Genomic DNA, 23,994 nt, shown 5'->3' with positions numbered 1-23,994 from the left:
ACATCTTATTAACTGCAGGTGTCTGAAAGATATTTCTTTTTTTTAACTTCCTTCTGACAGAGATGTTATGAAGTGCATAACTTATATGTACTTTCAGAAGTTAGCAGGCTTATTTTTTGTGCAACATTCAAATTTCAAGTGAAAAAGGCAGCTGACAACAAAACCCAGAAAACTTAGATGTGACCTAGCTTTTTACACATTTCCCACTGACTTACAGCCTTACTGTCCTCCTGGGCATGTTGCAATTTTTGCTGCAGTGTTAGCAAGGCCAGGCTTATTGAATACAATCACATGGGGACAGAAGGCCACAAGAGTTCAGAGAAACAAAATCTGGAAACTGAAATGTTTTTCTTCTATGGTTTCACCTTCTATTTCTCCTTCCTGATAATGTAACATTCTGTACTTAGAAAATCTCCAGAGCATCAACCAGCTATTATATAATCCAGACAGAATTTGCTGTGCACTTGGGTATCAGCTGTCACTGTTCATCTGCTTACTTGGCCAGTAAGTTCATGAGGAAACCAGGAGTAGATGGATCAGGTCTCAGTGGAGGTCCCATCACATATGCTGCAGCATGAGCCCAGTCTTTATTCCAGTAGTTGGTGCCATCGGTGCCAAGACTAGCAGCAATAGGCTCCCCATAAACCACCTTTCCTGAAAAATGTAGAGCAATGGTGTCATCATCAAACAACATGAAAATGTTGAGGATCTTTTTGGTGGCAATGAATTTAAATTTGAATGAGTGTTTCAAATTAAACACCATCATATGGAAGGGCATAATAAACTAAGCTATAACACAGCATCTTTGTTCTGAATATTCTGCTGGTGATCTTACAATATATTTCCTTATAAGAACATTGCTTGGGCAAGTTTTTTAATTAAATTGTTGACATATATATTATAATGGGTTCTACACATTGTTTACAAGACGTGATTGAGATTTCAAAAGGAACACTGTCCTCAGTTGCATTAATTATGTTCAAGATTCATATACTTGGTAGCACCTATTTGGTGCTCTGAAATTACTGACAATGTAACAATGTAAGTTAATACATACAGCATATAGACTTTGCAAGATGGTACTTTTAATCGTCAGGCTACAGTTGTGCCAGGAAGAACAGTATGGCACTAGACATAAACTGAAAAGTATAAAAACATTTCCCAAATCAAAAATCATAAATAATTTAATTTTAAAAGTTATGTCCCAAATTTTAATCTTTAATCCTTTGCTGCATAGTATTTTAGTTTCCTAGGAAGAGGACACCAACCCAGACTGATTGTTAGCCTTTGGACAGAGCTAACATATTTTAACTATTTTTTCCTCCTGGGTAAAATGGGTTTGAAACTTGTCAGAACAAGATGTTTCACCCCCTGAGGACGTTGTCCAGCCACTTTGCTGTTCTGTAGCTGGCAGGTGGCAATGCCCCCAACTGCAATGGTCACTACAGAACCAGAGTGAGCTGGGACCTTCCACACCCACTCATAGGCTGCTTGGTTCTGGTTAAAGGCAGCCCGTGCTGGATCCCCACAAGAGTCTTCTCCCTCCTTTGTTCCCTGCAGACTGTGGGCATTTTGCTATGGATCCCAGATTTCACTCCAAGCTCAGTTTTTATTAAAACTACCAGTGCATTACCCCAGCAAGGCCTCAGCTGGTAATTGCTTGGTAATACAAGACAGCGACCTTTCTCTATCTTTCTGTGCATAAGTCACACATTCATGGTACTGTTGGAAAGCGACAAAGCAAACCTTTGCAGATTGTACATTGGACTCTCTTTTAGACTTGAAATCATGATTTAGGCAGTGATTTACTGGTTTTTGCATCTTACGTTCAGGTCTTAAAGCACTGACTATGAAGCCAGGTGTGGAAGTGATATGACCACTCATTCAATTAGGAGGTTTGAGTCAGATCAGTGTTTTCCTAATGCAGAGCTCCTGCAGGAGATCTTGACCTTCCCTGGGCAACTCCAAGCACTGTATTTGAGGGCAGGCTGCCACAAATGGAGGTATAGAGAGAAAAATTCTGGTATATGTAATTAATCTATCATATTTACATATTAGGCTTTTGGCAGATTTTTTATGATTAAAGCCAGGAGAAAGGGAAGGGAGTTGATGTGTGCGTATGTCTCTCCTACTGCATCTAAACAAGCTGAAGAAACTTCTATTCAAAGTAAACCTATACTATGGATCATTAGGATATATCTATAAATGATTAAAGTTGAAATGGCAGTAAAAGACTGAGTTTTTAGCTTCCATAAATAATTTTCTTATCTCAGTTTCACAACATCAAAGTGAAAGGAAATTTCCAAGCTCCCAGTTGGATATGCTTAGTTGATTCTAACTCATTGTACCACAGCTGATTTCTACAGTCAGAATTTGACTTGACCAGATTCCTTTGTTCCCATGAGTGGGAAGAGTAGAGTTTTTTCTACAAGTGATTTTGAGTCTGAACATTGCAGTTTCAATAGACTACCTCTGGACAGTTCTGCTGACAGAGAAATTTCTTGCATTTAATTTGGACCGTGACTAGCCAGACTGAAGGATAAAATAATATCAAGACTCTGCTTTAATCCAAATAACAAGGAAATTCCGCACTGAGACTCTTTTAGTTCGATTGGCAACAAGGATATTCTGCATTAAGGTTATTCAAGCTTGACTGACTTCTGCCTATAGGCATAAAAGTAGAGTAATGCAGTAATAAATCGGGTCTTTCCACTTGTTATGTTTTCCTGTATTCAAAAAAAAAAAACACCAAAAACAAACTGGAAAGTGTTCTGCTGTTTGGTCTTGCTGACATTTCTGAGATGCTGAGAAATAGCTCTGGATGTGGCAACTTCTTCATCAGATGCCCAAACTGGCTAGCAAGATTTATTTTCACATAGATTACTATATAAAAGAGAAGAACATTCAACTGCAATTTATTTTACCACCTATCAGAACTCATGAAGAGTTACAATATTGATAAACACCAAAAAACATTTAAAAGCTTGAAAATCTCATCTGTATGTTCTTAGTCCAGTAGAATTTTTAGAAGCACTTAAAGTCATATGGGGCAAGGATACTTACAAGCTATGCTCTGAAAGGTACAGAACTGCAAGGCAGGGTTTATTAGATCAGGCACAGCATTGCACCAGTTAGGCTTTTTACAGTCTGGACCTGAGATGTCCTGCATGAGACAGCTAAAAGGTTGGCATTTTCAGTTGCACTCCTGTGCTCAGAATCAGCTTCAGAGTCTGTATACCCTCAAGTATGGAGATGCCCTTCCTCTCACTAAGAGGAGACCTAATCTGTGACTGATGGTGGGAACTGACCTTGTAAATCTAAGCAAACTTCTTGGAATCTGGCCAAGTACATATTTTTGTATGCGGTTTTTAGAAAAGGAAAAACATTTTTAAAGGTCGACTTTTTTAGCAAGATTTTGCTCTCCACTTCTGATCTTCACTAGAAATTCTCATTTCTCTGGCTGTAACAGCACAGCTAAATGAGCAAAGGGATATAATCTTTAATCATTATACTAGATGATCTTTAAGGTCCCTTCCAACACAAACCATTCTGTGACTCTATGGTCTCCAGCCTTTCATGCACTTAAGACTGAAAGCATTTTTTAGGGGGAGACAGTATAAATCATCTATCCCTAAATCATATTTGATTAGCCTTGCTTTCTGCATAGGCAGTTCTGGTGGAAGGAATGGGCAACAGGGCCCCATTAAGTTTACCTCACCTAGTCCAAAGAAGAGAAGGAGCTACACTGCCTGACAAGTGCTCTACAGACCTCTCTTCTCATTGTAGTGAAGATTTTATACAATAGCAGGATGATGATCCTTTTTGTTTTCCACTTAAGAGAATAAGACTGTCATGCATACAGATATATCAGACTGCCCTTCTGTAAAAGAATACAGTTCCTCTATCTATTCTATCAAGATTCAAGATCATGTTTCACACACGGATGAACAAACTGACACAAGCAAGGACAGTTCTCACAGAGAGGTGCTGTCTTTGCCCTCTCAGTGGAGAACTGATGAACCATTGCTTTTACAAACAGTCTGGTAGGGTACCCAAGAAAGAACAGGATGGGGTCAGGAGTTAGCCTGTCCCTCTCCAACATAGTCACAATGTGGGAATTTTGGATTTCCAGTTGAATATTCAGCAGCTACTACTGATGTACATGAAAAACTTGCTGCTACAATCTGGAGGTTTCCTTCAGTGAGTGGTGTTGCTGGAGATCAGAGCAGACATAGATAGTGAAGTTTGGCATGGAGGGGAGAAGGAAAGACTTTCACTCATCTGGTTCTCTTAAAGTTTGCTTAATCTAGAATAAGAACTACTATCCCTTTACACTCTGTATAACTGATTTTAGCCTTTAAGATCTGAACTAGAGATCATAGAAGACAACAGAACTACGCCTACTGTCTTCAGCAAGCTGTATCAGGCCTTTGGTCTCTAAAATTATTTCTCACCTTGTATGTCTAAATGAGGGACAAAGAATTGGGCTCTGACTTACATTTTTGACTAGGAGAATCACCACCCATAGAACTTGAGAAGCAATGCTTCAGTTCTGGTATCACACTGTCACTCAGAAAATAGATTTCACTCCCTGAAGACTCTCCTTCTGAGGCCAGTGATGGAATTGGAAAGGGATAGCAATCTTCCTCCAACAAGGGCGGGGATGAATATGCACACACATATTGTTCTTCATGCTAAGTGCTTGGAAAGGACCAAGAAAAATGTCACAATTGTAAATAGCAGGAAGCTAGCATCAAGATATGGAGAAATAATCTTGGAAAGATGAATAAACCCTATTAGAGTGAATTTTTCAAATGCTTGAGAGCCTTCCAGTATTTTAAGAGTTTACACAGTTTTCACATTCCTGTGGTTTTTAATCTGTCCCAGTTGAATGTCTTTCATCAAAATATTTGAGTTTGATTTATGTAATTCATATAATAGTTTGAGAATTATTTTTTTTTTTGTGGTCTGGAACTCGTTGTTTTCTACTATCACTTTTCACTGAAGAACGGAAAATAACTTCTATTGAAACCAACAATAATGAACTTCTAATTGCCAAAATTTATATAAATCATTAAAAACGATCATTCTTGTAACTACCTTTATTTACATTTTGAAATTTCTGTTTTTGAGATTTCTGTTTTCTAAACAATACACTTCTATGCAAATAGATATTAACTATGAAGAAATGTTATATGTTGCTGTGCACAAAGGTAAGCATTAATGATTCTGACTACATCAGTCCAGGGAGCTACAAAATACAATTTGCACCACAATAAGCATAAGTTGTCCCTGTCCCGATTTCATCTTCTTACATATCAAAGAATCATGCATCTATCATCAGTTATCAAACTGGCACTGCAGGCTATTCTTATAACACATGCTTAACAGTATTTTACAGTATTTACTGTCAGCAAAAAGTTCTGTACTTGAATAACGTATTATAAAACACCATCTTCTATCTTATCCCTTTTGTGTTCACAGCCAGTGTTTCATCTTTAAGCTGGGTATTTTAACTGTTGTAACAGCTTCTTGTAGTTAATGTTCACACCATGCCTGTGAACATACAAATAACCATGCACTGATGGATATAATCCACATTCCCAGCAGCACTGTCATCTAGTGGAGGAATCTAATATAGCACAGTACTAAAAAATGTGCTTGCAAAATACATTCTGACGAGTTCTTTTATAAACTTGAATTACTTCTAAGTCTTACTAGAAGTCATAGCTAACACATATTCTGCATAAACATATCCATCTATATTAACACAATGACATGACACTGGCTTTGATTTGCCAAGCTCTCATACTCTACATTTTAATATTAATAATCTATGCCCCCTGTGAAGGCACTATCTAAAGTCAAGAAATAAGGAAAATGAGGTCTGTATGCAATTCATGCTAGGTCAGGTGAAAACAAGCTGTAAATGCAAAAGATGTAAAAATGAAGCAAAAAAGATGTAAAAAGATAATGAGGACAGATATTCCATAAAGTTTTAGGTTTTCCAAATCATGAGTTTCTTTCCTGTTCCTTCCACCTAGACAATGTCTCCTCATAGTGTTATAGTTCCACAGGCTGCTCTGGATGAACTTATAGATAAGGAGATAAAACATCCTAAACATTTACAGCCTTCAGGCTGCTTCTACTCTGTCCAACAGATGGTCAAAAAGGTCAGGCTCCCTTGGCTGACCAGACCTATTTATGAATGCTGCAATGCAAACCTGAGAAACCCTGCACTACAGGCAATTGAGGCTTTCAGGCATTGTCATCATCACCATAACTTCTAAATGACCAGTGAATAGGAGTTGTAATCATGTCATGGCACTGTCTGTAAAAATATGGTGTGGTCTCTGTTGTAGAATGTCTCAACTAAAATAGTGGATAAAGTCTTGCAGACTCAATGGGGGGCAATAGCAGAGCATTTATTGCCTTGGACTGGTGACATAATTTCTAATGCAATAATGCTGTCCTGGTCCTCACTTTGACCTGGGAGGTACAGTATGAAGAGAAAACAGTTTGCTCTGGGGAGAAAGTCTTAATTCCAGTTGCTGTTGTTCCACACTGCTCCCCTTGAGCCCAAGAACATACACACAGTTTCGACATCCCACTCCGAGAAATTCACCCATGTTCTGAGGCTTATGGCACTCATGACAAGTAGGACACCAATGCTGTGTTTGGTTTTCCATGACCCCTTCTCCAATGTCACTGTCCAAGCATAAAAGAATTCGGACTTTTACCTTCTCTTCGTGCATTACTTATCACCCTTGCTGAAGATTTACTCATTACATGGACTACATAAAGGGGGCAGTTTACAGCATTTGCTATGGTAATTGCTCTTTGTGTAGCTTCAGCCTCCACCTCTTCAGGACGGCACAGCTCGTGACCCTCAGGGCCAGTTATTCCCATTGCCAGCATCTTCGTTGCACCCTGAACACCACACAAAAACATGTAAGAGTCAAATAAAGTGTAGCCATGGATTCATGAACGTGCTGCCAGTCAAATGGATTCTAAACCACCCATTGCAGCCAGTTCAAGGGAAAAAAACCAACAAGGCAGTTACAATTTTTTCCTAGATAAATTATTGTTGTTTTATCTGAAATCCAGTATATCTCAATAAATGCAGGTCTCAGAATAGCTAAGTAAATTCAGAGAACACACTTCACTAGCTTGCAGGGGTAAATCACCACTTTTGAAAACCCTACTCCTCTCTCAGTATGTGCTCTTAAATGATCACAGCCAGTAACTGTGTTACAGTACTAACCCCCCCAGGTAAAAAAGAAAAAAAAAAGAAAAAGGAAAGGTCCTTACTAAACAGAAAGATACATATTCAGAGCCTCTGAAAACTCCTAGGTTTTAAGAGGCATAAGATTTTGTCCCTACTATATTTCAGTAGCCCAAGATTTGCTGATCTGAGATTATTTAGCAATAACTTAATTTTCATTTTGGGGCCTGGGGCAGAGTCAAAGCACTGTTGACAAGAATAGTTGAAGAAACTATTCTAGTATAGCCACTATAGTTATAACTGGTATCTAGTATAACCAGGACAGTTATACTCTCAGTGCCTCCACATAGCACTAAGGGGACAGTGGCAAGTGTGAAATGAGGCTAATTACACTTAGAGAGATGTTGAGACTTTCATGCCCTGTCAGTGAAACTTTGTCCTTACTTCTGGATTTGTTCCTGTTAGATAAGCTGACTATGTTTGGAGATACCATCTATATTCCTGACTTCAATGAAAAAAATGTCATATGTGCACCTGTGCAATCAGCTCCCCATTCTCGGCATGGACTTGAGCAACTGCTCCAAGCTCCTTGCAGCAGGAAAAGGCTGCAAATAACTCCTCATCATTGACCATGTATATGTCTTTATAGGCCATAAACATCTTGAAGGAGTTGACTCCTTTGTTTTGAACAAGATGTTTCATTTCTTCCTTCACCTGAAAAACAGTCAGCAATTTTCAGAATGCAGCAATTATCTTTTACATGTTAGCAACCTTGTATAAAGAAATTGTAACTGAAGGGTGAGCCTTCACTCACTCATCAAACATATGTTCAGTATAAGCAGCTCAAGTCACATATTTAAAGACTGACTTCTACTATTCTTGTAATAAATTAATTCTCGAAGTATATAAATGAGTAGCATGGCAGTGCAGATATTGGAGGCAAAAGTGAATTGCATGAAGGGAATGCTTTTTGCAAAAGATACTGAAGTAGAATTTTATTCCAAATAAACCTCCTGATGTTGAGAATATCCAGTCCAGTATTACAGTCAATGTGTCCAACTCACACAACATATACATTTGTGCAAAACTGATTTTCAAAATTGGATTGTAGTAGGCTTCAGCTTCTGGCAAACAACAGAATGACAGAAAAGATCTCATCTCTTAGAGCTTTGTCCTTACTCTAAACAACACACAGCCTTTTGAAATATTTTGTTGTCAAACAAAATGGTTCCAAAATGCTAAATGCAAGCCTGTTTTGTTTATATGTTTGTTTTGTTTTTCCTGGGGGGTGGGGTGGGGAGTGGGGGGTGTTGGTGTTGTTTGTTTGTTTGTGGATTTTTTTTGTTTTGTTTTGTTTCTCTTGTATGCAGTCCTTGATAAGATGCCCTGTTTCTGCTAGGGTCTATGAAGCCCAGCAAAACATTATGTCCCAAAGAAAGAAAGACACAGATTTTAGTCCAAAGGCTTCTTGCTCAGCTGGTTAGTTGTAACATACCTTATGTAACTTTGGCTCTCCCTTCCCAGTAAAATGATGGTGACAGTAATTGACATGAATCTGCAATGCTATTACAATTTCCATGGGATTAATTCCTTTCAAAAAGTACTTTTTTTTTTTAATTTTTATTTTTCATCTGCTCTTTATTAATCTGGTTGGATCTGCCCAAGAAAGGAGAGATTTATATAAAACTCAAGGAATTTTTTTTAATTTATCCAGAGAAGGAATGAGAGCATATTTTAAGTGGGAATTATCAAATAAAGGCCCTGTTCTGGCTCAAATATAGAGGCATGTCATTTGTTCTCTTCTTCCCTATTTACTATAAAAAAGGGAAGGCATTGTAAAGAATGTATGCTTTTAATCAATACTTTAAATCCTGAGGAGATGAGAGCTAATCAGAAGGGCATGGAATATTCTTCACCCAGGTCCTTTACAGCTACAAAATATTAGACCTTTCTATTTCTTTCAATCAGGGTCTTTAAAAACATTTAAATTCTTAATATAGACCAGAACATTTCATTGATTTACACTTCTCTAGTTTTATTGGATTTTTCAGTACTTCACTGTTCTCTACCAAGGCTGTTTCAAATGCACATCACTCAAACTTCACTGAAGAATTTATTTTATGTCTTTGCTTTAAGCTAGAAGTTGTGGTCAGCCTATTTTAGTGCTCAGCATACAGAATATCAAAGATGTGTTGTTTGCAGAGTGAAGACTTTCGTATTCTTATTTAAAAATGGAAATGACTTAATATATCTGTGTACTGATGCGTAGTTCTCTGAGAATCCAAAGTGATCTTGTAACACATGGGGCACATTCAGATAGATATCAAGCACCTGAAAAATTAATTAATTCAGTAAAGCTTCCAGGTTATTAGCAAACATTCACTCAACAGGGATGATTCTCCCATATATAAATTTCAAAAAGGTTTTTTAGATAATCTCACTTTCAATTTACTATTTTCTCCAGTCCTGCTTTACTTTAAGGGGGTATTACTGCAGTTACCCAGGAATAGAAGTCTTCCTCTACAAATGAAGTAAAGTACCATATTTTTCAGATATACCTTATTTAAAAAAACCCAAATACAAACTACCAAGACTCAACAGGAACATAAAATTTCAAGTGTTCAAGTGAAAAAAGGCAAAATTATTGCAAAAACCTCTTTCCCCCTCTGGCCTGCCTAGTCTTGGTCTCTCACAACTGCTACCTTTACCTTTGTGCAGTATTATCCAAAAATATAGACTATCTGCAGACTTTCTTTAGTTTTTTAAATATGTGTACTTTTAGAACAGTGTGGGCTATTTCAAATGCTGTTTTTACTCACAGAAATGCTAACCATTATACTGCCAGCAAGCTATATTTAGCACGTGAGGACTAATTCAAAGCAGGTGTGATACCAATTCATGGAATTGATAATCAGCTCTAGTTTCTACCTTGTTGCTCCACCATGTAACCGCCACGTGCAGCGAATAATCACAGCAGACTTTAGGGTCTGCCCAGCTTTTCCATGTATCAAAGGCCTCAGTAAGAGAACAGCCTTTCTGAGGGATGGCAAAGTCGATGATCATAGTGGTCCCTCCTGCTATAGCAGCCTGAAAAGAAGAAAGTCAATATTTAGCAATCAGAGAGAATGCAAATTTCCTCCCACCCTCTCCAACTCCCTGTGTAGCAATTAATCTTGATACACTGGAAAGCCAAAAGCCACTGAAGAGTTTCCCTGAGTGAAGTCTGAATTTGCAAAATGATTGTGGAGATTAATTTCATCTGCTTTGAGAAAGATGTTCTCAAGAGGTATTCAGGAGAATCACAGTGAAATTCTCAGACTGAAAGGAAAAGCTTTCGCTCATGTACAAAAACTTATCCTAGATTTGGAGATGAGCCTGTAGCATTCATGCATCACTGAGTTTCCTTAAGTGTGTGGAATCACAGAGAAAGAAGAGCACCAGAAGACCAAGGTCAACTTGAGAAATGTTTCCTCAGAATCTATATAGACCATAAAGCAAGCCTGTGTGACAGGGAAGTATTAAAGGACAGATACACAATCAATAAACCAAAACCAATTCAGTTTGAACATACACTGTGAAAATCCCCAAACTCTTGTCTAACACCAACAGGATTGTAGAAGTGTTTTAAAGTTATTTTTATTAGTGGCAGGATATCATTTAGTGAAACTGTATAGCAGATTTTTAAATAGAATGAGGTAGTTACATATTTCATATAAATATTTTCAAGTCATTAAATAAATAACCCCCCCTTACTTTATGAATGCATGAGAATCAAAAATTGCTTTTAACTAATAATTTTTTACTCTCCCTAATGGAAAATTGAATTATTACTTTTTTTTTTTACTCTGAAGGATTTTTATCAATCACTCAGAGAAATCAGATTCTCGAATAACAGAAATTAATTCAATATAGAAATTCCTTTACTGAAATTATTTCTCTCTTCCAAATTAGCAAGGGAAATCCTTTCTATTGCTCTGAACAATATTCCTTTGCACAACCACTTCAGATCAAAATATACATAGTTCAAATTCATGCTATATTACTCTTTCTAGATCAATCAGTCTCTTCCCTCCTGCAGTTCAGTTAGCACTCAGAAGCAAAATTGTAAATATGTCAGCATATTTTGCAAAATGAGAGGTTGGGAGAGTGACATAAGTATTTGAAAATCTGTGATGAATTCAGTAAAACATTTTCTCCAAGAAAAGTTCTTCAAACTGTCAAATATTTTTCAACAAGACCGTCTAATTTGTTAAACAGGATTTAGAATTAAAGAATATTTATAGACTTCAAGAAAAAAAAGATGTCATGGGTTCCACAACTCCACTAAAAGTCTCTTTTTATCCCCAGTATATTTTCTCCTCTCTTTGTAAAGAGAGGTACCTTTACTTATTTAACTGAATGAGTAAATCTTAGCTAATCATTGTAGCATATTTTGCAATAGTTTTAACACAACTCTGTCTCCCTGAATTTCTTGCCAAAATATTTGTCAGATAATGACCTTCAGTGAATAGCTCTGAACGCTTTCCACACTTTGACCTGGATTAAGAAGGTCCACAATATCTAACCAGATATCTGATCACTAAGCTGGATCTAGAATCTTCTTCTTGTAGGCACCAAAGAGACTATCTGGACACTCTGTTTTGTATATGCAGTCTCTGTTTCACAGCTTCCCTGTCCAGTATCTCAAAAAGTTATTCAAAAAACAATTACTTTCTGCTTTTTAGCAAACCCCAGTTCTGCTGTGAGAGGAACAGGATATAAAAGCTCTCTAAAGGTGTTGGCTACCAGACAAGCCAAGCAGGGCAATGTGATCCCTTCTGTGAGCAAAGATTTCAACCTTCACAGCAAAGCTTTTAGAAAAGTGCCTTAAAATTTTTGGGGAGCTCTGTATTTTAACTGTATGGAGATGATGCATAATACTGTTAATGGGAGGAATTGATACTCTATTCACATGCAGGGAATATAACGAGATCAGCTAAAAAGCTAAAAAAAACCCCAACACACCAAGGGTAAAACTGAGAGAAATTAGGTAACTCCAGAAAGTTTATTTGAACTGGACTTGCACTGAGAGACACACTAAGCTCCGAAGAGAATGACAGAAGAAAAGCTTGCAATCCCCTTTGCTAACAGAGGAGAAACAACAGATTACCATAGAAGTGCTCCAATGACGGTGGGGAATTCAACTGTTGCTTTAGTTAATCTTTCCTCAGAAAAGTATAAAGCTTGATGCAGGTACCAATGCACGTTGAGGGTAAATGCCTGCCTTTAACATTTGTCACCCTCAGCCAGATTAGTTTCTGAAGGAACCTAAGGAACAAACTAGTTGAAGGTGGACCTCTGAGTACTCCAACTTATGACAATGTCCTGGTCAAGAGACAGTAACAGTTGCCTGTGCTTGATTCACACTCTCTCATAACCAGCAGACAGATCTGAGAAAGCCCAAATGCATGCACAGACACACATACGTGCACCCACCTTGGTTCCAGTATAGAAGTCATCTTTTGACCTGCTACCCATAAAAGGGAACTCCATGTGTGTGTGAGTATCGATGCCCCCAGGGATCACCAGCTTGTTGGTTGCATCCAGCACAATGAGTCCAGTCGAGGGCTCTGGGTTTAAGTTTGGTCCCACCTGCTGCACCACTCCATCTTCCACATACACATCAGCCACCACGGAGAGGTCATCATTCACGACTTTTCCCCCCTTGATCAAAAGTTTCTGCTGAGCCTGTTTTTGGGGTGGCATGCCAGCCTAGAAGGTGAGTGAGGCCTCAACTCAGAAAGTTGCTCTTGCCTGAGAGTATTTCCCTGCCCCCCTGCTTCCAGAACACCAGTTATCTCCAAATGGCCCTAAACTCACACCACAACATGCTCTTTAAACGGACACTGGAACTGCCCTCAGTGCCCCTGGCTGCTCCACCTCCCACCTCTCATGTGGCTCAGTGAGCTGGATGGGGGCAGAGCACTGGCATCAGGCCCTTTCTGCTCTGGACTCTGCCCAGGGAAAGCAGAGCCAGGCTTGCAGGGGGGTCTGGCAGGGTTCTCATGGCACTCGCTCCAGCCTGGCCTATGCACCTGGGAGTTTGTAACATGCTGGGATACTTTGAAAATGTGGCCCTTCATAGCCTTGTGATACCCAAAGGTAACCCAAGCTCTTTGCACCTGCATTTGAGGAAACCAAGTGTGACCTGAGCTCTCCACAGAAGAGGCTGGGGAGCCCAAGGGTGACCTGAGCTCCCTACAGGCATGTCCAGGGAGCCTGAGAGTCCTGCCTGTGCAGAGTGGCTGTCTGAGTGCAGCACTATGGTGGTTCAAGTGTCACACTTTCCTCAGCCAAAACAGCAGGGTCAACTCAGGGACCATGGGACTGAGCCACCACTGGAGGACACTGTCCATCAGGAACTGTGCCCGAGCTGTTTCTCAGAATACGATTTGGGACACACAGCCCTTAGGATCCAAACAGAGTTCCCCTCACCCCCACAACACCACTCTGGCCTGAGGAGGAAGCCATGGGTGTGTGTCAAGGTCCATGTGAAGATTTCAGTAGCAGATGCCTTGCTCCATCTGCCCCACTAGACCTGTGCTCCCACACCTTTGGTACCACTGCCTGCACAACTGCCTTTGGCCTATCCAGCCCTGGCAGCAGCCCCCAGGGTTTGCTGGCCACTCGTGCCTCCCTGCCCCATAGGGGCCCTTCTGAGGGCCAGAAGAAAGGGAAAGTAGGGCCTTCTGCAGTGGGTTTCACACGCAGGGCTGGCGTGACCTCAGCGAAGAGATGCGCCTTGTGTGTTTCAGGATATAGACCCGGAAAGAGAAGTGGGAAAGTAAAATGAAGATAATTGGAAAAGTAGCTAAAAGCTTGGTGCAGAGGAAAAGACCTGCTCTGTACCATCTCAGAGACACGGTTTCTATGGAATTTTCCCACTTCCCCCATAACCCTATGTGTGCATACTCAGCAGTGACACTGCTCAAGCGTGTCCCTAAATCTGCTGAGCACCTGCAACTTCATTCCCTCACCTCTTCCAGTTCAGTGGCAACGGCATCAGCAGGCAGAACATTGTCTCTGAGGGCTGTGAGAGAGTGCACATATATGCTACAAAAAAGCCACTTTGACAAATGACATGAGATTTGGAAAAAATTCACCTTCCCATCAGTGTGTCACCTTTGTTCCTTGCCTCATGATGGGTAGGAAAGCAGTGCCATATATTTGCCTTTCTATCTGCTCATCCCAAAGTATCCTGTCTTATACCTCATCTCTGTGTGGTGTGACAAAGACCCACTGGGACTCATCACACCACACAGCAACAGAAAAGGTCAAAACTCATTTGGAAAAGCAGAGGAGAGAATGAGCAAAATGCCTCAATGCTACTGAGGCAGCTGTGCAGTGCTGAACAGGCAGGAAATGGCAACATGCACCTACCATGTCTGCTGCATTTAAAACTGTTAAACAGACAAGGGTCAAGGTACTGTGATGGGAATTCAGGCAGGAACTCTGGCTCGCTAATTACAATGGCATTGATGAGCCAGGAACGGCTGAGTTTCAACAATATGATTACTCAGATGAAGAGCTGGGGAATAAAGATGCAAGAGGGAAGTCAAAGTAAGAGAGCAATTGCAAAGATTAGAGAGTGAGGACAGAAGAGGTCCAGGTGGGCACCAGAATGGGGCTATAACCTGAATCTCTGCTGCTGCTAAGGCAGTGAACCCACTTTTCCCAACATGCAGATAGGCACCTGAATAGCTGGACTGCCAGGGATCTGAACATGTCTCAGGTGCAAAAGTTCCACTTTGTATAAATGAAGTGACCTTTGTTAAGTGAGGAAAGTGGGTAGCGAAGTCAGAGGTTCATTTGATCGTGTGCAGTCACGGGGGGTACAGCAGGCAAGTTCACATTCCTACTTCAATGGATATTTAATGATTTGATGTGGAACAGCCTCAACAAAATTTTCAGTATATGTTGACAAAGAGACTTCACTCTGAAGCTGAAGTTTCAGCACCACCTCACTGCCTAAACTGTCAACCTAAAATAGTCACTTTCTTACCATTTCTCCCTGGTCAATGAATACTTAGTATTTTCTGTGAAAGGAGTTTCTACATGACAGACTTAGTCACCTCCGAGTATGCTCTTGGGCTAGTGGCAGCAGTAAACTGTTCCTGATCAAATCCTTCTGCCAAATTGGGCAGAGGGAGATTTGAAGGCAGGCCAGCCACATCACAGCAGATCACACCAGGATATTCAATTCCCTTTTTGTGTATGTTGCACAGGAAAGAGCTGACATGACTTGGATACTTAAATGCATGAAGACTAGCACAGCTCAAAAACCTTCCTATCTGAAACTTCACGTCCAACTCAGATCTGCAGAGCTGCCAACAAACCGGCAATGTAACTGAGTGTCACGTCTTGCAATGCTGTGCCTAGAAAAACTAAATTTATCCCACAGGTGGTTTTGAACACCTGTATTAGCACATAACATTCTGTCTAAGCAGTCCATTTATTTAATCTATTGGCACCAGCAAGATAATCTCACATCAGTTGCATTTACATATATTTGGTAAATATTTAATATTTTGCAGCTCAGCTATCCCTCGAAAAATGGCCTGAAATACCACAGGTGGGACAGAAACAATTCTCTTAACACTGTGAGAAGACAACTGGCCCCGTATTCTTAATGATCACTGAATATGTATTGCTGCTGCAACAAGGCTTCTGGCTCCTAATTCACTCCATTTTCAGTGAGATAAAACTAACAGAAAGGATACCAACAATTTTCAGTAATGCTGGATAAAGCACTTGGTTTTGGAGAATTGGTGCAAAGATGTGTCACCTTGAGGTGAACTCTGGATTTGCAGATGGGAAAGAATAGTTATCTTTTCCCATATTCAGAAAGTCGAAAGGACTGTGAATACTCAAGTAGGCATTTCTCTGCAACTTCTATAAAGAACCTATAATGCCATCTCACCTGGGATTTACTTTCACACTCCTTAGTGTGCATTTAATACTCATTCAATAAAACCAGATGGTCTACACATAATTGTACCTGCAAAGTCTTCATAATTGTGAGACCAGTCAAGGTGCCCCTTGTCAAAACCTCTCAACTATTTTTCAGAATAATCTGGTGCTGACTACTTTCATGATTGATTTGCAGACACAAATGAGTGGTTATTTTTAAAATCTAATCTCTAAAGCCTTCTTCAGCTGTAAATGTTTTCCAAAACTAGAAAGTACACTCTATTGGTTTTCTATTAAAAAACAAGGCTAAAAAAATGTTATGAAAGGAATTCAATCCTGTAGTTTCACATAAGTGGTACAATTATAAATATGCTCCCCTCAGTACACGTACTGGCCCACATCCAAGATCCTAATGCCAGTCTTTCCTCAAATACATTGGAAGTGATGGTGCAGCCCATTAGCACTCAGCCTCAGGCTCCACATGTGTGACACAAAGGAAGGCAGCCAAAGCTGTGCATGTGCTGAAGACCATCCTACTTTCTAAAGCAAGAGTAGGTAGTAACTGTTCCCTCTCATTTTCATAAGGCCAAGTGCCTCTTCCTCCTTGAACTTGCTCAACACAAATGATGGACCACAGACAGCAGAACCAATAAAGAGAAAAGAATGACCAGGAACCCAGGAGAGGAACATCTAAGGAACCCTAGTATTATGCTCTTTAGTCTTTTTACTAATCCTTGGCTCAACAAGGGTCAATAACATGTCCACTTTCTAAATATCTGTGAGGCAGTTCAACTCAGGCATTTACTAAGTTTCAGGATGATCTGTAAAAAAAAAAAAAGACTCATCATATCTGTCAGTTACTTACTGGTGGACGATATCAAAGAAAGAATTCATAGGTGAGATTTTTCCAACTCCAAGAAACATGACAAAAGCGGAAATTAGCTGCTTGGAAACAGAACCATAACTGCTGGTCAACATACTAGGCAAAATAAAGCAAAACTGAACATCTCTGTTCCTTGCCATACCACTGCAGAAAAAAAATGTCTGTTTATGACAGTCCTCACTATCCTGTATATTGCTCCAGACTATTTTTCCTCTGGTGCACCAGAACCACTTCCTCCAACTGTCAAAGGTGGTTGTTAAATAACCACAGGAAAGATGACAAGTTTTAAAAAAATAAATATTACCAACTGTTTTTCCTCAGTTTTATACACCTGGAGAGGCGATAAAATGTTTTCTTAATTTCTGTTGGCATACCTTCAGAGGCACAACTATTTGATTGCAAAGGTATGAATGCAATTCTACTAAACCATGAGTCAACAATGCTTAGACAAAATCTGAGACTTCTGCTCTGAATTCAGACACCTGCCTCTGGTAGGTAACATCTACAATGTATGCTTATTTCAGGGGTCAGTTCCTTGTACCTTAAAATAATTTTATTCCTTTGTCCTTTACATTTTCCATAAGAAATTATTATTTGTTAGAAAGTGCACAGTGAACCAGAACTCCTTTCTTTCTCTAATACATTCCTGATTTGACATGCCCTACATTCTTGGGATGCCGTCCTACAATTGCTTACCTAAAAAAAAAAAAAAAATAATCCTTTGTGCAATGTAACAGATTATAATTATATTCCTTTAGAGTTTCTAGTCCATTTTATTACAACCCTTTCATCAGACAAGTTCAAAATTCAGTGACTCATCCTTTCATCTTAGTTGGTTTTGCCTCCTGTGTTCCATCCCTTCTTTCCTGCACAAGCAGCATACAAGGTAACTGTAATCTGAAAAAAAAACCCCTTTCAAATTGAATGCAAGTATTTCAGATTGTATCTTTTCTTTTGTTCTTTGATAGTATGATGCCACTTGCTCACAAGGAGGAATTAATGCTGAAAGCTAAACTCTTCTGCTAGATTTCAGTGTGTGTCTGTAGAAATACCACAAACATTAATTTGTATCTGGATATTCACAACGATTAGCTAAATTTTGTTAATGCCAAATGCCTTTTCACAAAGCGTGACTAGGAATCAGTAACCAAGACTGCTTATAGAGCGACATCTCCCATTAACTCCATCACCGATGTGGGAAGTCTTGTCATTCTGAATTCTCAGCTGATACTTCAGTTTAGTGAATACTACATTCTCTTCCCTCAAGTTACTGTTCACCAGATAGACCACAGTGAGGTACTGCACGTGAGCGGACGCCTGAACCGGACACATTGACTTGAATGTTCTGCTATAAAACTTCTCTATTTCAAGTCCAGTAATTACAGACTTTACTTTGATGAGGGAAAGCTAACTACAGTAGTGAAATCCCAATGGAGGATAGAAGGGACAGAGTTGTAACCATCAATCTGCTTACCTCTCCTTACTTTCGGTGAGTTGGCAAAGGGACAAGACAGACTCCTCCCTTGTCCTTTCAGAACATATCCCATTTTGGGCAACTGAGCTGTAGCTGATGTCCTGCAGGAGTTCAGTTACCAATTGCTTATTTTCAGAAACCCACATGGGAAGAAGGAAAGAGATACAGTCAAAAAAACCCTGCAAACCAACAGAACACACTCCACAAAAAGGTTCATCCCAATTACAGGAAGATTAAAGCTGTTGACTTAAGGTTTATGGGAAATGTGCAGCACTTCCTCAGGACAACTGTCACTGTCAAACAGCTGCAGGAGAATGAAACATTCACTTTTCAGAAAGGAAGCAAAAACTCATCCCAAAAGTAAAAGTCCTGAATTTGATCTGCTGCGAGTCTTTAAAATAAAGACTCACTGACAAAGTATTTGTGTCCTAACTTGAACTGTGACTTTCCCAGCCTGAATGCAAGCTTTGACACAAGTTCTTGCTTTGGCATTTGGATGGGAAGTGGAACACATGATACTGTAACTAATTCCAGCATCCTCTCCAGGAACCTGTTTTGAAAGAAGAGTTATCAGCAATATTTGCTGAACTTGCACTGAAAATGGACTTTACTTTGGAAACAAAACAAACCCTCGGAAGCTTAGCCCTAAATGTTTCAGTGCAAATCAAATGACAAAAAAAGTGTGATATGTGAAAACGAACAATGACAAACTCTTTCCACCGCTTAAAAAGTTTTACATGAGGAGAAAACTTGCCTCACAATAACCTGCATTCTTCAAAGTTTTCAGATTAAAGTGACTTATTACAGAAAACAAGGTAATTCCACAGTAAATAATTCTGACTTTTGTTCAAAATGCTCTAGCATTGTAGCACAGCTAAATCAAGAATCAATTAAACAAAACACTAATTCAAGTTCTCCAGAATGAAAAGAAATGGGGTAATAATGACCTATTAGAAGCCTTCATAAAAGCGAACTAAACAAATACAACCCCAACCACTAATACATTACTCAAAGGAAAAAATGATCGCTCCTTTTAATATCACCAAGAAAAAAAATCACTGCAACAAATTTGCCTCATACAAATATGAATTTTATTTACAGTTTTCCAAATTCTCAATCAAATCCAACTTCTCAGTTAAATGTGTAGCATTTCTCCTTTAAAACAAATTAAACATTGTGTTCTTTTTACATCTGCAATATGGAGTCCATAGGTACATGCTATTTGGGGCATCTAATGGAACAAATTTAGATCACTATGTGTGTTTAACGCCAAAGGTATTCTGTGAAGACTTTCTTCAAAATTTATCTGCCTCAGGGACAAGCATTTCTGTAACCAGTTTCTAATGACAACTAGAGTTAGGAAGGTTTAAAAACCCAGTATTTTATACCAGGACATACCGTTCACATATACTTCAGGGTGCGTTACCATGTTCCTATTGCAAAGTTGCCTGCTCTAAAAGCAATGCTACTGAAATCAGACTAAAGATTGCCCACAGATTTAGATATTATTCAATGTGAATAAAAATGGCCATTGATGACTTTTACTCGAGTATGTGTAATTATGGGCCAACCTGTACCTGATCTGGTACCAGTGTGATGTGATCTGTTCTGAAACTTGAAACCGCATGGGTCATTATAATAATAAAATTTTTTACAACTGTATTGCACATAAGATTCCTCAAAAGCACAAATCTACATAATTGTGTCCTGAACTCAGAATTTACCTGCTAACTGTCATGAAAAAATCAACCAGATGTTAAAATCGCTTATTTTTCTCATCCCAGTGTCTGTGAATGAAGAGAAGAGGGAGAAGATATGTACACTTTGGAATCCGTTCAATTGTTTGTTTCTTCTGCATGTGATTTGTACTTCAGAGATGAGGATTTAAAAAAATAAAAAGCCAGACAGACCTTGGATTTATCTTTAAAAGTACCTCAAAAACATAACAAAAATTCAATTTAATTTTGATACATATTAAAATTTTAGTCAGTTCTGCCCGACAGCATAACACGACAGAAATGCACAAGACTTTAAACATGCTTTAAAATGACATTCAACAAAGTATTTAAAATTTAATAAATAGCATACAATCACACACAAATACATTTCATACTGGATCTTTAAGCCTACTGAAAACAGACTGGCAAAGAATAAATAAAACAGTAGTTGACATTTTTGTTTTTAAAAGTGTAGTTTCTTGTTGTCACACTAGTAGCCACATATTAACCTGCTTATCACAAAATTGGAAGTTATGAGCTTTTTTTCTCACTGATCTGTTTTGCTCCAACATGTAACATCATAAAAAAATACACTAAAAGGGGTTTTGTTTTTTTTTAAACAACCAGTCTGCAACCAAGTAAACCAGTTTTTAAATACAACGAATAAATAGGGAATTAGTAAAGCAAATTCAATTGCAACAAAAATGCAACACCCCAAGAAAAGAGCCATGGAAATATATAGCCATTGCAATATTAGACAATAATAGTACTTAAAGTGATAGTGCTTGTGCACTAAGCTCATTAGAGACCTTAATATGATTTTAGTGCAAATCCCTTGAGTCCAAACAAGCTTTATACCCTACAGTATTAGGGAAAGATCTATTACCAGTTGGAACTTATTCTGTAGTGTATTTGTACATATCAGATATTTAAAGAACTAACACATATTGTAATATCTTCGGCCCTTTTTTACTTCAAATCGAAAAGACTAATGACTGGGGATTTTACATACAATTTGGCTGTACCATATTAGACTGCAGTTTAGGAAAGTCAGTGCTATAAAAGCTTTTGCCATCAGTTTATCTATTATGTCTAAATTTCATATATCATTGCATTTTGTACTTCTGAAAGAAAAAGAATGCTCCTGGAGAAAGTTTCTCCTCCCTTTACATAAATTCACATTATGATGAAATTTAAGAATATTTAGACAAAGTGTTGTATAAACTCAAAGAAAAGTACATATTTTACATTAACAATCCTTACCAGTACTTAGTATATTAAGTTACAAGTATGTTGGCAATAATACAACAGAGTCAATTCCTAAATGAAAAGAATTCTGTACAAATTCACCTGTTAATATGGGGTTAAACAGGCAGCCAAATGAGTCTTGAGCAGCCATGTTTCTGGTTTGAACTACAGTACCAGGATAAACTAAATTTGAAACTAACTGGGAAAACTTCGGTTTAAGGAGTAATCTGATTATACTGGATACACACTGTGTATTCAGAGCCATTAAAATGTTCACTCTAATAGTTCCATAATGTCATCCAGTATAAGAAAAGTTTAATCAATCACACAGGCTAAAGTAGTTTTAACATACTGTTGTCCTGGAGTTTTTAGAACTAAAAACTAGTTTTAACTGTGAAGTACAAAACAATGACAGATATTGCTCCAACTTGTACACAATCTTTCCTAAACAATCCGTACCTAGCAGAGTAATAATGCCTCATCGTCACTAGTTTCATTTTTCACTGTTGCCTCTAAGCAAGTGTCGGGTATCTGGGCAGTGTGTACGATGCCACAGCTCTCACAGGGGCCATCTCGACTGCATGACCTTACACTGTGATGCGTTGCACTGTAAGGCTGTCTAAGCCCTGGTCCTTGATCTGAGCTGAGATCAAGTAGAGGTCTTGAACAGTCATTCATGTCAAAGTCTGATGCTACATCAGAGACTGGAATTAACATTTCAACATCATCATCCTCTTCTCTTCCACTTACCCCATTATCAAGCTGTCTCAAAGGACTTTGGTTCTGATTCACTGAGCTTGATCTCCCTAAAGTGAAGCGCACCCAGCGCAAGCCTTGAGTCATACGGCTGAGTGCGCTCGTGAGCTGGTGACGTGCAGGACTTGTGCTCGGGGGCTCTACACTCGTCACTTCTCTTCCACCATCCGTGTTACTGCCACTGCCACTCTGAGCAGAGGAACTCCCACACGCTCCCACTGTTGCTTCTATTGCTGTTGCAGGAGGGACTTTTTGAGGCAAGGTGGCAGCAACACCACCAACTGCTCCTGCTGTGTCTCTTCTTTCATTTTCTGTGTCTGTATCATCAGATTCAACTGAAAATAAACTTCTGTGAGTATTATTTCTTTCAGTTTCTCTACTAGTACTTTGGTTGGCAACATCATCTCCATCTGCTGAGACCAATGCCAACGATCCAGAATGGCGTGACCTTGCAAAATTAAAAATTCGATTCCAAATATTACTTGATCTGCCAGCAATAGGAAGTCTGATTGAGGTAAATCCAAGCTGAGAACGTACTGCCAGCCTCAGGTTTTCCAGAACTGAAGCCTAAATGGGAAGACAAGCAACAAGCAGGTGTTAATAGTTTGTTGGTACTGTTCTAACAAAGAAAGAATGATAATGATTGTGCAAAACAGCCTATAACCATGAATTAAAATCTAGACCCTTAGATATTAAAACGTGTTGCATCTTTAATAATAAGGATCTGGTAAACGTAGTAATATGCTATTTTAAAAACAAAGTTGGCATGACAAAAGTCTAGATTTTCTAGAGGAAAAAAATATTATGAACAGGGAAATTAAGTGGAAATACATAAGGAAGGGGAATAAAAAAAGCAATGAGGTATAGATAAGGTACACTTCTGCCCAAAACAAGGATCTTTATATAACAGCAAAGTGAAAAGCAAGGCGCTATAATCAGGATATGGTGCAACCACAGACCCAATACAGCAGGCGTACAAGATCTGTTACAAACAGTCTTACAAGGAAGGTAAAGTAGTCATTGTAAGTTTTAAAGAAAAGCACATAAAAACAGGACTCAAGAAGTTTAGGATTTGAAAACAAAATCTTTCAGAAAGATTTAACAGAGGTGACCACCTTTCCTTAGCCACTACTATAGGGTTGCCTCAAAGGGACTAAATTAATTATCTTCTCCAGCAGAGCTTTGTAGTTTGATTTTTTTTCCATTTTGGCATAATCAGTTAATTCCAGTTTCAAAATGTTTTAATGCCCCTGTTTAAATAAAATTATCTTATGTGTTCTAAAGCATACATTTTCCAAATTCAGTATGTATTTTCCAGTCATTCAGTTACAGAGGAATGCATGTCTGAATTTTCCTCTTTAAAACTTTGTATAACTTTTCAACTGTAAAGTAACACAAACACATTAACACCTTTGACTTGCAGATCCCTTACTCAAACTTGCACAGAAAACACTGCCTCAGCTAAGTAGCTCAATTCTCAAATAGGGCAGAAGATCTGCCATACGCCCACGATTTTAAAAATATTCATGAATGTGTTTAATTACAGGATAAAGTCCATATTCACAACTTTTAATGAAGATTATGGAAAAATAAAGAATATTCTTCAGAACAGCCATTTTTCCCCAATTAAACCCTTAACATACATGCACATATTTCCCTTTGTTTACAAACACTTCAGTTGTCCCATGCCATCACCATCAGCTCCCTACCACCACCCTTCAGACAACACAACACAGTATTC

At 38.8% G+C, this 23,994-nt stretch overlaps 2 protein-coding genes and 1 long non-coding RNA gene across 6 annotated transcripts in view; all 3 read right to left on the bottom strand.

Annotated features, from left to right (window-relative positions):
- Window positions 1–13,149, bottom strand: part of DPYS (dihydropyrimidinase) — a 29,056-nt gene extending 15,907 nt beyond the window's left edge. Inside the window, exons 1-5 of one of the 4 annotated variants that reach the window (XM_032676372.1) lie at window positions 12,701–13,149; window positions 10,154–10,312; window positions 7,760–7,939; window positions 6,741–6,930; window positions 498–654 (exon numbers count right to left, since the gene is read on the bottom strand). In XM_032676372.1, the coding sequence (XP_032532263.1) occupies window positions 498–654; window positions 6,741–6,930; window positions 7,760–7,939; window positions 10,154–10,312; window positions 12,701–12,970 (956 nt within the window). In that variant the 5' untranslated portion in view covers window positions 12,971–13,149. The remainder of the gene's footprint in view (window positions 1–497; window positions 655–6,740; window positions 6,931–7,759; window positions 7,940–10,153; window positions 10,313–12,700) is intronic. The other 3 variants (XM_032676354.1, XM_032676344.1, XM_032676363.1) reach the window with 3 other exon arrangements.
- Window positions 13,150–17,810: 4,661 nt separating this feature from the next.
- LOC116780961 lies at window positions 17,811–18,670 on the bottom strand. Its single transcript, XR_004354715.1, has 2 exons — window positions 18,532–18,670; window positions 17,811–17,954 (listed from the first exon to the last, which is right to left on the bottom strand). It is a non-coding gene; the product is annotated as an uncharacterized LOC116780961 (long non-coding RNA).
- A 929-nt stretch (window positions 18,671–19,599) lies between these two features.
- The window catches only part of LRP12 (LDL receptor related protein 12), a 47,688-nt gene continuing 43,293 nt past the window's right edge, over window positions 19,600–23,994 (bottom strand). Inside the window, exon 7 of the mRNA XM_032676336.1 lies at window positions 19,600–22,820. Coding sequence (XP_032532227.1) covers window positions 21,957–22,820 — 864 coding nt within the window. The 3' untranslated portion in view covers window positions 19,600–21,956. The remainder of the gene's footprint in view (window positions 22,821–23,994) is intronic.

The sequence above is a fragment of the Chiroxiphia lanceolata genome, chromosome 1 (assembly GCF_009829145.1).
Source record: "Chiroxiphia lanceolata isolate bChiLan1 chromosome 1, bChiLan1.pri, whole genome shotgun sequence".
NCBI classification, from domain to species: Eukaryota; Metazoa; Chordata; class Aves; order Passeriformes; family Pipridae; genus Chiroxiphia; species Chiroxiphia lanceolata.
The sequence above is the reverse complement of the archived record's forward strand: the minus strand, read 5'-3'. Positions and strand labels throughout refer to the sequence as shown.